The sequence below is a fragment of the Pristiophorus japonicus genome, chromosome 7, assembly GCF_044704955.1.
Source record: "Pristiophorus japonicus isolate sPriJap1 chromosome 7, sPriJap1.hap1, whole genome shotgun sequence".
NCBI lineage: Eukaryota > Metazoa > Chordata > Chondrichthyes > Pristiophoridae > Pristiophorus > Pristiophorus japonicus.
This window is the reverse complement of record NC_091983.1, coordinates 121,810,737-121,824,727: the sequence shown is the minus strand read 5'-3', so window position 1 is coordinate 121,824,727 and position 13,991 is coordinate 121,810,737. Positions and strand designations below refer to the sequence as shown.

At 41.2% G+C, this 13,991-nt stretch overlaps 1 protein-coding gene across 1 annotated transcript in view; it reads right to left on the bottom strand.

Annotated features, from left to right (window-relative positions):
* LOC139266620 (triadin-like) overlaps positions 1 to 13,991 on the bottom strand; it is a 563,562-nt gene that overhangs the window by 509,388 nt on the left and 40,183 nt on the right. The window contains exons 5-6 of the mRNA XM_070884212.1: positions 9,451 to 9,762; positions 6,985 to 7,044 (exon numbers count right to left, since the gene is read on the bottom strand). Of these exons, the coding sequence (XP_070740313.1) occupies positions 6,985 to 7,044; positions 9,451 to 9,762 (372 nt within the window). The remainder of the gene's footprint in view (positions 1 to 6,984; positions 7,045 to 9,450; positions 9,763 to 13,991) is intronic.

Genomic DNA, 13,991 nt, shown 5'->3' with positions numbered 1-13,991 from the left:
ATGCTGTCACCTGGGAGATAAGTCGAGGCATTTACTGCAGCATAATTGTCTAACGTGCTTTGATGCATCCGAGCCAGAATATTACTCTGATGACACCAAAATTAAAGTGCTCAATTATAATGGACCTTTGAGCAAACTTTGCATCTATCTTTCCCTTTGCACTTTGAAATCATTCAGTAAGACTTGGTTGTCAGGTTAATTATTCCTGACACTGAACTAATCATATTGCAAAAGATGTGGCCTTCTAAAAAGGTGAGTCACAGAAGATACTCATCTCCTTATTCTGAGTGACTTGTGAAAATTTTTTGAAAAATCCTTTGGTTGGATATTTTCAATAAATATTAATGGAACTAAAGTTGCTTATTAGTACAAATGTGTTGCATTTTAGGAAGAAATTGCAGCTGTGACAACAAAAAACTACAGTAATTTCTAAATATTATTTTTGAAACCATTTGAAAAGAAAGGTTTCAAAAGATGCCTTTGCTAAAGATACTTTAATCTCATCATAGGCAGTCCCTCAGAGTCGAGGATGACTTGCTTCCACTCTAAAAGTGAATTTTCAGGTGACTGAGGAATCCAATGTGGGACCTACAGTCTGTCACAGGTGGGGAGACAGTGGTTGAAGGAAAGAGTTGGTGGGGAACCTGGTTTGCTGCACTCTCCTTCCGCTGTCTACACTTGGTTTCTGCTTGTTCTCGTGGGACTCGAGATGCTCAGCGCCCTCCTGGATGTTCTTCCTCCACTTTGGGCGGTCGTGGGCCAGGGATTCCCAAGAGTCGGTGGGGAAGAGTGTTCGAAGGCCCTCAAATCTACCACCAAGCTCATGGTCTACAGGGCTGTAGTAATACCCGTCCTCCTGTATGGCTTAGAGGCATGGACCATGTACAGAAGACACTTCAAGTCGCTGGAGATATATCACCAACGATGTCTCCATAAGATCCTGCAAATCCCCTGGGAGGACAGGCGCACCAACATCAGTGTCCTCGTCCAGGCTAACATCCCCAGCATTGAAGCACTGACCACACTCGATCAGCTTCGCTGGGCAGACCACATAGTTCGCATGCCAGACACGAGACTCCCAAAGCAAGTGCTCTATGCGGAACTCCTTCATGGCAAATGAGCAAAAGGTGGGCAGCGGAAATGTTACAAGGACATCCTCAAAGCCTCCCTGGTAAAGTGCGACATCACCACTGACACCTGGGCCAAAGACCGCCCTAAGTGGAGAAAGTGCATCCGGGAGGGCACGGAGCATTTCGAGTCTCAACGCCAAGAGCATGAAGAGGTCAAGCGCAGCAGCGGAAGGAGCGTGCGGCAAACCAGTCCCACCCACCCCTTCCCTCAACGACTGTCTGCCCCACCTGTGACAGAGACTGTGGCTCTTGTATTGGACTGTTCAGCCACCAAAGAACTCACTTCAGGAGTGGAAGCAAGTTTTCATCGATTCCGAGGGATTGCCTATGATGATGATGCACTTTGTCAAAGAAGCTTTGAGGGTGTCCTTGAAGCATTTCCTCTGCCCACCTGGGGCTCACTTGCCGTGTCCTCCATCCTCAAAGCCTCCTTGATGTTTTAATCGAACAAGACATCAGGCACCAAATGTTATCGGATTTTCTGTAACTTTCGGTGTGTTGTATTTTTTAGCCGACTATGTTATTAACATTTCTGCTTATCCTCAGAATTTGATAAATACTTGAAGACCAGACCACGAGTAGTTCATTGTGCCTAAAGTAACAAGTGAGTGACAATTGTGGAGATTTTAATCTTGCTGTTGGCTGTAGATTCAAATGATTTGAGTATACAAAGCAAAGTATGCATGAATTTTCAGTTTGCAGCACTATCAATTTTCCGATACCTTTGCTCACTTAATTGATGGTTGGATTTGAAAGAAATTTGCTACTGCTTTCTGTTAATATATATATACAAGAGTCGAGAGCCCTGGGGCAGCACGGGCCAGCCCACACTGTAATATGTGTGCGCACTAGGTTCATGTAGCAGAGCTGGTCTCCATGATGATGATGAATTGTCTCGCCACCTGTCAAAAGCGCTAGGGAAGAGAATGAGCAGGTTAACTAGAGGAAAAGAAGATCTCCTTACAGTAAGAAAGGAAAGTAAGTTGTGAGGAGGATACAAAGGGATATAGGCAGGTTAAGCAAGTGGGCAAATACATGGTAGATGCCATAATGCGGAGAAAGGTGAAGGTATCTACTGTGGTTAGTAAAATAGAAAAGCAGATTATTTTTAAAATGGTGAGAGATTGTCAAATGTTGGTATTCAGAGGGACCTGGGTGTCCTTGTACACAAATGAGAAAAAGTTAACATGCAGGTACAACAAGCAATTAAGAAAGCAAATGATATGTTAGCCTTTATTACATAATGATTGGAGTATGAGAGTAAAGAAATCATACTCAATTAGAAAGGGCCTTGGTAAGACCACACCTGGAGTACTGTGTACAGTTTTGGTCTCCTTATCAAAGAAAGGATATACTTGCCATAGAGGGAATGCAACAAAGGTTCACAAGACTGATTCCTAGGATTGGGAGATTGTCCTATCAGGAGAGATTGAGTAGACTAGGCCTGTATTCCCTAAAGTTTAGACAAATGAGAGGTGATCTCATTGAAACGTGTTACCCCTGCTGGAAAGTCTAGAACTAGGGGTCACACTCTCAGAAGAATGGGTCGGCCACTTAGGACTGAGATGAAGGAGACATTTCATCACTCAAAGGGTTGTGAACCTTTGGAATTCTCTACCCCAGAGGGCTGCGATTGTTCAGTCATTAAATATATTCAAGACAGAGATCGATAGATTTTTGGATACTAAGGGAACCAAGGGATATGGGGATAGTGTGGGAAGGTAGAGGTGAGGTAGATCAACCATTTTCTAATTGAATGGCGGAGCAGGCCCAAAGGGCCCAAAGGTCTACTCCTGCTCCTATTTCTTATGTGCTTATGTTCTTACAGGAGTCAACATGCTTATGCAAGCCACAGTCTTCTCCAGTATAGCCAAAGGTATTGGGCATACATAGGTTTATTGGGCTAGAAATTCAATGGCCTCCCTCCTACTGACTCCCTCCCTCCCAATTACTTCCCCCCTTCTCTCAGTTGCGCCCTCTTGCTCCTGAGCTCCCCACTCACTCCTGTTCTCTCCCCATCCCTTCAGGTCACTCCCCTCCATCCCAATTGCTTCCCCCTCCATTCCCCCCCACCCCCTCCAGTCCCTGTCAAGGGACGGGTTTGGGGGGAAATTGAGGGCCACGATCAGCGATGCAGCAGCCCAAAATTAAAAACCTCTTTGTCAGTTTGTCAGTCTTAGGCAAATGAGGCCTGAGTCCCAATACGAGGTGTGCCTCGGGTCAACTATTCCGGCGCAGAGAACGTTCTCAATTTTTAGGCCATTAAGTCTAACCCAGTTGGGATTTACCCAATGTATAGTTTTAAGGATATAGAAAGTTCTTCCAGAAAATCTGTTAATAAGTGAATGTAAAGAAATTCTTATCAGTTTACTTATAATATTCTGAATGAAGTCAGATTATGGGTTAGTTGAACTGCATTGCATAACTAAACAGCAAAAGACAGTGAGAGCGAGTAGTCTATACATCTGATTTTTAAAATATTAGTTTATGCTAAATTATTTGTAAACTTTCAATCAAGAAGAAATATGGGTTAATGGAGACATGCAACAGAACACATCATCATGTACCATATGAACATGATTTGAACAGTACAGACACAGCAGTTACACAAGTTCATATATTTTAACCACCAGATTGTTGCAGGAGAACCATAGCATTTTGAGAAAGTGACTATTTTGGTGATTTAAAGTAAAGAAATCAAACAAACATCAAATCATGTTCATGTTCAAACTTTATTGGTAGCTAAAGCTAATTACAGAGCTCGTCATTATCAGAAAGAGACTCCAATGGTTTACAAATGTCTAAATAAGTAATAACAGTAGCAAGACCATTGTAATCATTAAGAGAATTAGCCACTGGTGCTTAGAAATTATTGGACGTTTAGTAAAACACACGTTTATGTACATAATAGCACTGAAGGTATTAGAGAAATAAAAAGCTTCCACTAGATATGAAACACAGCCCTCTTAGTTCAGTACTAGTAATAAAGTACAGCACTTCTTCAGCTCAGTACCAGCTTAAAAAAACAGCTCCTCTTATTGTCAGCTCCAGTTCCCACTCATTCAGCACTAAAGGGTCGGTTTTAACTCGGGGAGCGATCGGGGCGGACAGGGACGGGATTGGCAGGAGACCCATGGAATCCTCGGCGTGAGTCTAGGGCCATTTTATCTCCCGGTCCTTATTTAGATTTGTCTGCAGTGCCTCTCGCCCAAAGCCAGTGGGACTGATGTACGAGCCGGCTGGTGGGAACAGAGAATTGGGTGGGAGACCGACGTTGCCGGAGACCCAAAGGGACCTGTCCTAGTATAAGATTAGTGCTAGGATGGGGTTCTTGAAAGAGCTGCCAGTAGTGGGAGGATGAGGGAAGGCCAGGCTTGGGGAGGACCAAGGATTCCTTGTGAAGTCCGGAGGACCACTCGCTCCTCCTAGTCCACAAGGAATCCTCACAAAAATGTTAAAAATAAAACTTACCTTGGCCTCTCTTGGCCACTCTGCTGCCTCCTGCCAGGTTTCGCAGGTAAGTGTCCTGTGATTTAAAGTTAAAACGCGGTCATCGGGTCGTAACTTTTCTGTGTAACGTAGGCCCTGGCCTGAATAGGGCTGTGCCTGATCTGAGGGCAATTAAGATGGTGGAGGGCAAAAACATGTCGGCAATGAGGCACAACCACTCCCTAACCCCAGTCATCTTAACCTGCCTGCACCATTTCCACTGGATGGACAAGGTTAAAATCTACCCTTAATTATCAGATACAGACTTCTTTTCATTTAGCTCCAGTTATAAGATGTCTCTGAGTCTATATCTGATCCTCAGATGTTTAGTCAAGTATTGTGCTTGTATGCACTGGGTGAACTATGAATAGTAACAAAGGTGGCATTGAAGCCCAAAATGTAAACTGTCAGTTAGTTATTTTCCTAAGTGTTCTTGTAACCACTATAAAAATATATATATATTGTTCAAAGACTACATGCAGACAACAGCAGCATGTGAAAAGACACAATCCATCAGGTTTATAGAATACAATTTTAAATATATAGTATAACCTAAGCCTCTATGAACCTGATAACCATCTGCTTCAGTACATAACAATTAATACTGCTGTTCTGTGTCATACAATAATTTCTAACAATGCTGAATCACTCTCAAAGCCACAGTGACCAAATAGAACATTTAGGTACCGAAATTGCCCCCTGCCGAAAACACGGCGTACCTACCGTATTTCGACTGTTTTTAACCACAGAAATAGATGTGGTGGCCTCTTGCGTGAAATTCCGCTCTTTAGCTTTTTTTTTAAGAGTGGCCCGGAACTCGGTCATAATGGGGGCGGAAGTGCAGCGGTGAGCGGAAGTTTGGTAAATAGAGGGGCGGAAGTGGAGGGCGGGCGCAGTGTCCACTGCTGTCACTTATCAGCAAGAGCAGCGGCAGCAACATTTTCAGCATGGAATTTCGCATTCCAGGGGGCACATTGGCGGCCCACGCACTGATGACGCACTTAGTACAGATCGGCAGCAGCGGAGCGGTAGTGGGGGGAGCGGGTCACCACTGGGATACCGCAGAAGTGGAATTTTCAAAATGGCGGCCATTCCACTCCGCTGCGTGGCCGTCGATTTCTGGCAGTAACAGGCCTTAAGAGAAGGGGCGATTTCGGCCCCTCATAATCTTGCGCTATTCTGCCACATAAGTGTATAAATTCAGAGTCAATGGACATTCACAACTGTCTCAAAATGAGATGCAAACATCTATAGGATAATTCCACAATCCGGATCATCCCTTATATTTGCATCCGGTCATAGAGGATACCTGGTCCATGAATCCATCCTTCATCTCCCCAATACAACATGGACTAATAAACCGATGGCTGCCTTTTGATAAGTAATCACCCTGCTTACCAAATTTTTCTATTCCAATAAATAAAAATGAATATTAAAATAATTACTTTGGATATCCACTAAAATCTTTAGTGCATATCCAGAACTGAATGTGACATGACAATCGGCACCAAACATCTTAATTTGCTGTTCACACGATATTTCACAGCAGTAACAAAATAAGTGTTTCAGATGCCGATTTATTCTAAGTGCATAAACACTATTTTCAACACCAATGTGGTTATTATTCCATACACTGGAAAACTAAAAATGTATAAGTGAGAAACTTCAATAATGCAACCGTCTCATCTTTTTGGAACTCCTTAATAATACAAACTATTTTTAGGACAAATGTCTTTGCACTGTGGAACAGAATCAGTTGCACATTTTAATGCCAACTGATAATTTTAATAAATACAAATGACAGGGCAGAAGAGAAGAGCAACTTTCTCTGCTCTTGTTTCCATGTTTCAGTTGGTGGTGATGGTTGAATGATGGACAGTGAAATTTAAGTGCCAAGTGCCTATATGTTTAACTTGTTTAGAACAAACCAATAAAAGACCTATGCAAATTCCTGCCATGCTGAAGTCTTTTAAATAACATTATTAAACATTATACTTCAATAATATAAGCTTTTGGTTTATGTTACATGTACCAAGGCCTTTAGGTTCTTATCTCAAACCTTTAGCATGTAGTTAAAAAGTGTGCTGAAACTCTCACACATAGCATTTGTGCTCTTTTAAACCAAAAAAAACATTTCTGAAAGGAATTTTTTTTAACATTGTGAATGACTTCCCTATCTAATATAATGTTTACTTCACAATAAAAACATGATGACCAGATCCTTAGGACAATTTCAATTTGAAAAAATTGCAACACTAGTCATAATCTCGAGTATCAGAGTCCATTAAATTAAACTATGACAGTGTACGAAACAAAGGGAAGGAGTCAGATTTGGTAAGAAATGTTATAAGGATTGTAAATGTACCTGGATAAATATCCCCATGAGTGTACATGTCAATCACATAGCGACAGAACTGATACTGATCTGGCAGAGCAGAAGGAAAAAAACAGCAATGAAGACAAAGACAGTGATCCGAGCGACAGCAAAGTGGGACTGGTAGATTTGCCTCAACCAGCTTCAGCTGTAACATGGAACAGAACAAGCTGTTCCCAGCACTACCAGTTACCTCGGAGTAAACAAAACAGTTACACTTTGCATTAACATAGCAATTGGGATGTACCTGTGCTTCATTTTCTCTGAACTCAATTTTGTATTATAAAGACAAATAAAGAAAATTTGCAAAACCAAAGAACAATCCTTTGTTCAGATGATTCTTATTAATTGATAAAGGGGGGAAAAAAATTGATGCAGGAATGTAACCACAGTTTTAAAGGATTAATTGTTGTTAACATTCTTATGTTTTCTCTTAATTGAATATCTGCTAACCAGCAAATTAACTACTGTAAAAATGCACGACAGCAAATTTAAAAGTGATGCTAGCAAATTTTGTAGTGACTGAGGCTATAATCTCAGATCAGGTGTGGAGTATAACACACAATCAGCGCACTGGACTGCTACTGCACACTGCACATCACATGTGGAGTGTTACACAAAGTTAGCGCACTGGACTGCTACTGCACACTGCACATCACATGTGGAGTGTTGCACACAGTCAGCACACTGGACTGCTACTGCACACTGCACATCATTGCAGGTCGCATTGAGGTCAGCTATACCATCATCATCATAGGCGGTCCCTCGTATCGAGGATGACTTGCTTCCACGCCAAAAAGAGATGAGTTTGCAGGTGTTTCAATGAAGGACCTAATATTCCAGGTCCCGAACTACATGTTGAAGGGTGGAAGATGCCTGTGCATTGATTTTTTTTAACGTGTGGTGACTGTTGCACACCAGCCACCACACAGGCTTGACAGAACTAAGTCTTGGTCCAGTGGCAAGGATTAACCAAGACGACTGGAGACCAGCTCTGCTGCACGGACCTAGTGCGCACACATATTGCAGTGTGGGCTGGCCCATGCTGCCCTTGGGCTTTCAACTCTTGTGTATATATATATATATATATATATATAAACAGAAAGCAGTAGTAAATTTCTTTCAAATCCAACCATCAATTCAGTGAGCAAAAGTATCAAAAATTGATAGTGCTGTAAACTGAAAATTTGGGGTTCAGTATATGCATGTCTGGTCACATACAAAGAACTCCCCTTTTAGGTGGCTAATTTGTAATATTCCAAGAGTGTAGGTGAGAGTGTTCACTTTTTCATCATTGTTAAAAGATTCCCCAAAAAAGTGTAAAGTTTCCAGGAGATCCAGTGGGACTTTTAAAATACAGTGCTGTGCTCGACTGCAGCCTGGCAATGGCTTCCAAAAAGAGGCTTCACACCATTTGGCTTAGTGTGTTTGAAAGCCATATTGGCACCTGATTCCTGAGTTATACGACCAGTTCTACACCCAAGACTTCTTTGTATTGTTGAAAAGGTGACAGAATATTTGCACATATTACCTCTTGCTCAGTCGTGATCCAAGATCCATTTTTTTTTACTCCTAAGTGTCTTTTTAAATGTCAAAATGCAGATTAACCGCAGGCACTACAAAAAATATAAAGTATTGTTCCTGCTTAGAAGATCTGATACTATCAGAAAATGTCTATGATTTGATGAGCTTAATTAATTGATAATAATCATGAGCTTTACAAAATTAATTAGCAGGATATTTTGGTAGCTAGCAATAACATATTTTGAATAGTCAAAAATGTTAACATGAAAATGAATGTTCTCTCCTTGCAAGCAGTATTCAAAATGCAGTACATAAGCTCTCCCATTTTCCCCTAGATAATTAGGATGGATATTATTGGTTTCACTGAATGGATTTCATGCTGGTTGAATGGACATGCTGCCCTTATGTGCTGAAAAGGGTATTTTCTTTCCTCTTCGGTATATGATATTCGGAATCAAGAGACTATGAACCACATCATGCAGATGATATCTGCTAAGTTTTACCCCAAACCGTTTTTCAAGACAGACACATAAAAATACATAAATACACCCCATTACAAGCATATTAGTTAACTTTGTTTTTCAGGCATCTGAGTCAAGCAGATGAGGTAAAGACAATATATGATATATGGTACGAAGAACCAATTGGAAAGAAAACACTATTCAGCTGCTTTACTTCACTATTAGAATAATTCTTGGTTAAGGTTTCAATATAAATATTGTGAAAAGGTCTAAATGATTTTAATCGTTATACCTGTATCTTATATTGCTATTCAAAATAAAGACAATAGAAACCTCAATTATTTTTTCTTTTAAACAGTTGTCACTTTGAAAAATTTATTTTATGCCCCATGTTTTTTCTTTTGCTGTCTCTCAGATGCCTTACTTTGATGTTTGTTACTAACACCCTTTTTGCCAATATTTGTCGTTTCACCTTTATCCTTTGATTTCGGCTTCCCTTCTTTGGAATCTTTCACTTTCTCCTTCCTTTTGCCTACTTTCTCAGACTTCGGTTCTGCAGGCTCCTTCTTCTCTCTCTTTTTACCTTTCTTTTCTGTTTCAGCCTTAGGTTTTTCATGTTTCATGGGTTTCTCCTTCTTTATTTGGAACTTTGGCTTTGCTTTTTCCTCTTCCTTAGGTTTTTTTTCAACTTTCTTTATTTTTTCTACCTTTTTCTCCAATTTAATTACTTTGAGCTGCTTCTTCACTTTTTCTTCAACCTTGGGCGCTTTAATTTTTTTATCTACTAGAGAAAACAGAAGATTTTTTTTTGAAATGTTATTTTTCTCTTTTAAGGCTCCCAGTTTCCAAATGAAATAATTTGCCATTATGTTTAATTGTTTATAAAAGGAAAACACTAGAAATTGTCTTAAAACACAAGTAGATCTGCTATGGTGCAGCTGAGATAGTTTCAAGTCTGGAGCACAGTGTTCTGTATATGTAGGGCTAATTTTCAAAGATCAGTGTTATGCTGGAGACTCGCTTGATGGGAGCATCAAAAAAGTTGGTCAATATATCTTTTCTTTATTAGTTCCTGAGATGCGAGCGTTTATTGCCCATCCCTCATTGCCCTTGAGAAGGTGGTGGTGAGACTTCACTTCAGAGGGCAGATAAGAGTCAACCACATTGCTTTCGGTCTGGAGTCATATATAGGCCAGCCCAGGTAAAGACGGTATGTTTCCTTCCCTAAAGGACATTAATGAACCAGATGGGTTTTTACAACAATTCAGTAATTTCACTGTCATATTGATACTAGTTTTTTATTCCACATTTTATTTAATGAGCTGAATTTAAATTCCCCAGCTGTCATGGTGGGATTTGAACTCACATCTCTGGATCAGTAGTCTAGACCCCAGGATTACTAGTCCAGTAACATAACCACTATGCTACCATATCTGATATGCAGTGCTCACTCTGATTTTCAAATGATTAATTTTAATCATCAGAAGAGCCCCTCAAATTAAACACGCTGACATCTGTGTCTGATTCTCCAATCCGCACACCTGCAGGGCAATGTTCCACAGGCAGTTCTAACCGGTCTATCAGATTGTATCCAATTCCTCCATCATTTTAATTAAGGCTTTTAAAATCATATCCCCTCTAAGCCTATATTCTTGAAAGAAATAATCCTAACTCAAAGTCCATTCTTATCAACATGGCAGACCAGTTAAACAAATACTTTGGTTCTGTCTTCATGAAGGAAGACACAAATAACTTTCCGGAAATACTGAGGGACCGAAGGTCTAATGAGAAGGAGGAACTGAAGGAAATCCTTATTAGGTGGGAAATTGTGTTCGGGAAATTGATGGGATTGAAGGCCGATAAATCCCCTGATAAGCTGCATCCCAGAGTACTTAAGGAAGTAGCCCTAGAAATAGTGGATGCATTGGTGATCATTTTCCAACAGTCTATCAACTCTGGATCGGTTCCTATGGACTGGAGGGTAGCTAATGTAACAACACTTTTTAAGAAGGGAGGGAGAGAGAAGGCGGGTAATTATAGACCGGTTAGCCTGACATCAGTATTGGGGAAAATGTTGGAATCAATTATTAAAGATGAAATAGCAGCACATTTGGAAAGCACTGACGGGATCGGTCCAAGTTAGCATGGATTTATGAAAAGGAAATCCTGCTTGACAAATCTTCTAGAAATTTTTGAGGATGTAACTGGTCGAGTGGACAAGGGAGAACTGGTAGATGTGGTGTATTTGGACTTTCAAAAGGCTTTTGACAAGGTCCCACACAAGAGATTGGTGTGCAAAATTAAAGCACATGGTATTGGGGTAATGTACTGACGTGGATAGAGAACTGGTTGGCAGACAGGAAGCAGAGAGTCAGGATAAACGGGTCCTTTTCAGAATGGCAGGCAGTGACTAGTGGAGTGCCGCAGAGCTCAGTGCTGGGACCCCAGCTCTTCACAATATACATTGATGATTTGGATGAGGGAAGTGAGTGTAATATCTCCAAGTTTGGAGATGACACTAAGCTGGGTGGTGGTGTGAGCTGTGAGGAGGATACTAAAAGGCTGCAGGGTGACTTGGACAGGTTAGGTGAGTGGGCAAATGAATGGCAGATGCAGTATAATGTGGATAAATGTGAGGTTATCCACTTTGGTGGCAAAAACACGAAAGCAGAATATTATCTGAATGGTGGCAGATTAAGAAAAGGGGAGGTGCAACGAGACCTGGGTGTCATGGTACATCAGTCATTGAAAGTTGGCATGCAGGTACAGCAGGCGGTGAAGAAGGTAAATGGTATGTTGGCCTTCATAGCTAGGCGATTTGAGTATAGGAGCCAGGAGATCTTACTGCAGTTGTACAGGGCCTTAGCGAGGCCTCACCTGGAATATTGTGTTCAGTTTTGGTCTCCTAATCTGAGAAAGGATGTTCTTGCTATTGAGGGAGTGCAGCAAAGGTTCACCAGACTGATTCCAGGGATGGCTGGACTGACATATGAGGAGAGACTGGATCGACTGGGCCTTTATTCACTGGAGTTTAGAAGGATGAGAGGTTATCTCATAGAAACATATAAAATTCTGACGGGACTGGACAGGTTAGATGCAGGAAGAATGTTCCCGATGCTGGGGAAGTCCACAACCAGGGAACATAGTCTAAGGATAAGGGGTAAGCCATTTAGGACTGAGATGAGGAGAAACTTTTTCATTCAGAGAGTTGTTAACCTGTGTAATTCCCTACCGCAGAGAGTTGTTGATGCAAGTTCATTGGATATATTCAAGAGGGAGTTAGATATGGCCCTTGCGGCTAAAGGGATCAAGGGGTATGGAGAGAAAGCAGGAAAGGGGTACTGAGGGAATGATCAGCCATGATCTTATTGAATGGTGGTGCAGGCTCGAAGGGCCGAATGGCCTACTCCTGCACCTATTTTCTATGTTTCTATGTAAGTAGGCCATTCAGTCCTTCAAACCTGTTCCGCCATTCAATTAGATCATGGCTAAACAACGTTTACCTACTTTTGTTCCATATCTGCTGATGCCCTTACCTGACACAAATCTATCGATCTCAATCTTGAAAATTTGAATTGGCCCAGCATCCACAGGCTTTTATGGGAGAGAGTTACACACTTCCATGACCCTTTGCATGAAGTGGTGCTGACTGATTTCACTTCTAAATGCCCTAGCTCTAATTTTAAGATTCTGTCCCCTTGTTCTGGATTCTCCACTGCATTTAGCCTGAATCACTTCACCATTTTAAACATCTCAACCATCTAAACTCAAGGGAAAATAAGCCAAGTTTATGCAACCCATTCTCATAATTTAACCATTTAAGTCCTGGTATCAGTCTGGTGATTCTGTGCTGTACCCCTCCAAGACCAATATATCCTTCCTCAGGTTTGCTGCCCAAAACTGATGGGGAGATTAGTAAATCTATGGGTAAAACTGTGATTCCTTTTTTGAATTAGTGATCTTTTTAATGTGTTAATTATATGATAAAGTTTATAAGTGTAATAGTAGTTCATTGTGGGGTTTGATGGGGAACTGTCACAACAGTAGTATACCATAGACATTTGTTTGCTAAAATGTGGTTGGTCATTTTTATAGCTGAATTAACGAGGAAAAGCTCATATGACCTAATCCCACGCTTGGCAAAGCAATCAATTGCAATGCGGAAACCAGCCTATTCATTGAACAGAGTAATTTATTTTCTTAAATCGCCAGGCTGGTTCACTTCATGGAATCTTACAGCACAGAAGGAAGCCATTTGGCCTGTCGTGCCTGTCCTGGCTCTTTGAAAGAGCTGTCCCATTTAGTCTCATACCCCAGCTTTTTCCCCCAAAGCCTGGCAAATTAGTTATAGGAACATAGAAACATATGAATAGGAGTAGGCCATTTAGAAAGAAAGAAAGACTTGCATTTATGTAGCACCTTTCATGACCAGCAGACGTTCTAAAGCACTTCACAGCCAATTAAGTTCTTTGTGAAATGTAGTCACTGTTGTAATGAAGGAAATTTAGCCCTCGAGCCTGTTCCGCCATTCAATGAGATCATGGCTGATCTGCGACCTAACTCCATATATCCACCTTTGGCCCATATCCCTTAATACATAGAATCATAGATATTTATAGCAAAATAGGATGCCATTCACCTATCGTGTCCGTGCTGGCCACTATCCAGCCTAATCCCACTTTACAGCTCTTGGTCCGTAGCGTTATAGATTACGGCATTTCAAGTGCATATCCAAGTAATTTTTAAATGATGTGAGGGTTTCTGCCTCTACCTCCTTTGAGGCAGTGAGTTGAGGAACCCCACCATCTTCACGGTGAATAAGTTTCTTCTCAAATCCCCTCTAAATCTCCGACCACTTACTCTAAATCTATGCCACTAGTTATTGCCCCATCTGCTTAGGGAAAAAGAACCTTCGTATCCACTCTATCCAGGCCCCTCATAATTTTATATACCTCAATTAGGTCTCCCCTCAGCCTCCTCTGTCCCAAAGAAAACAACCCCAGCCTATCCAAC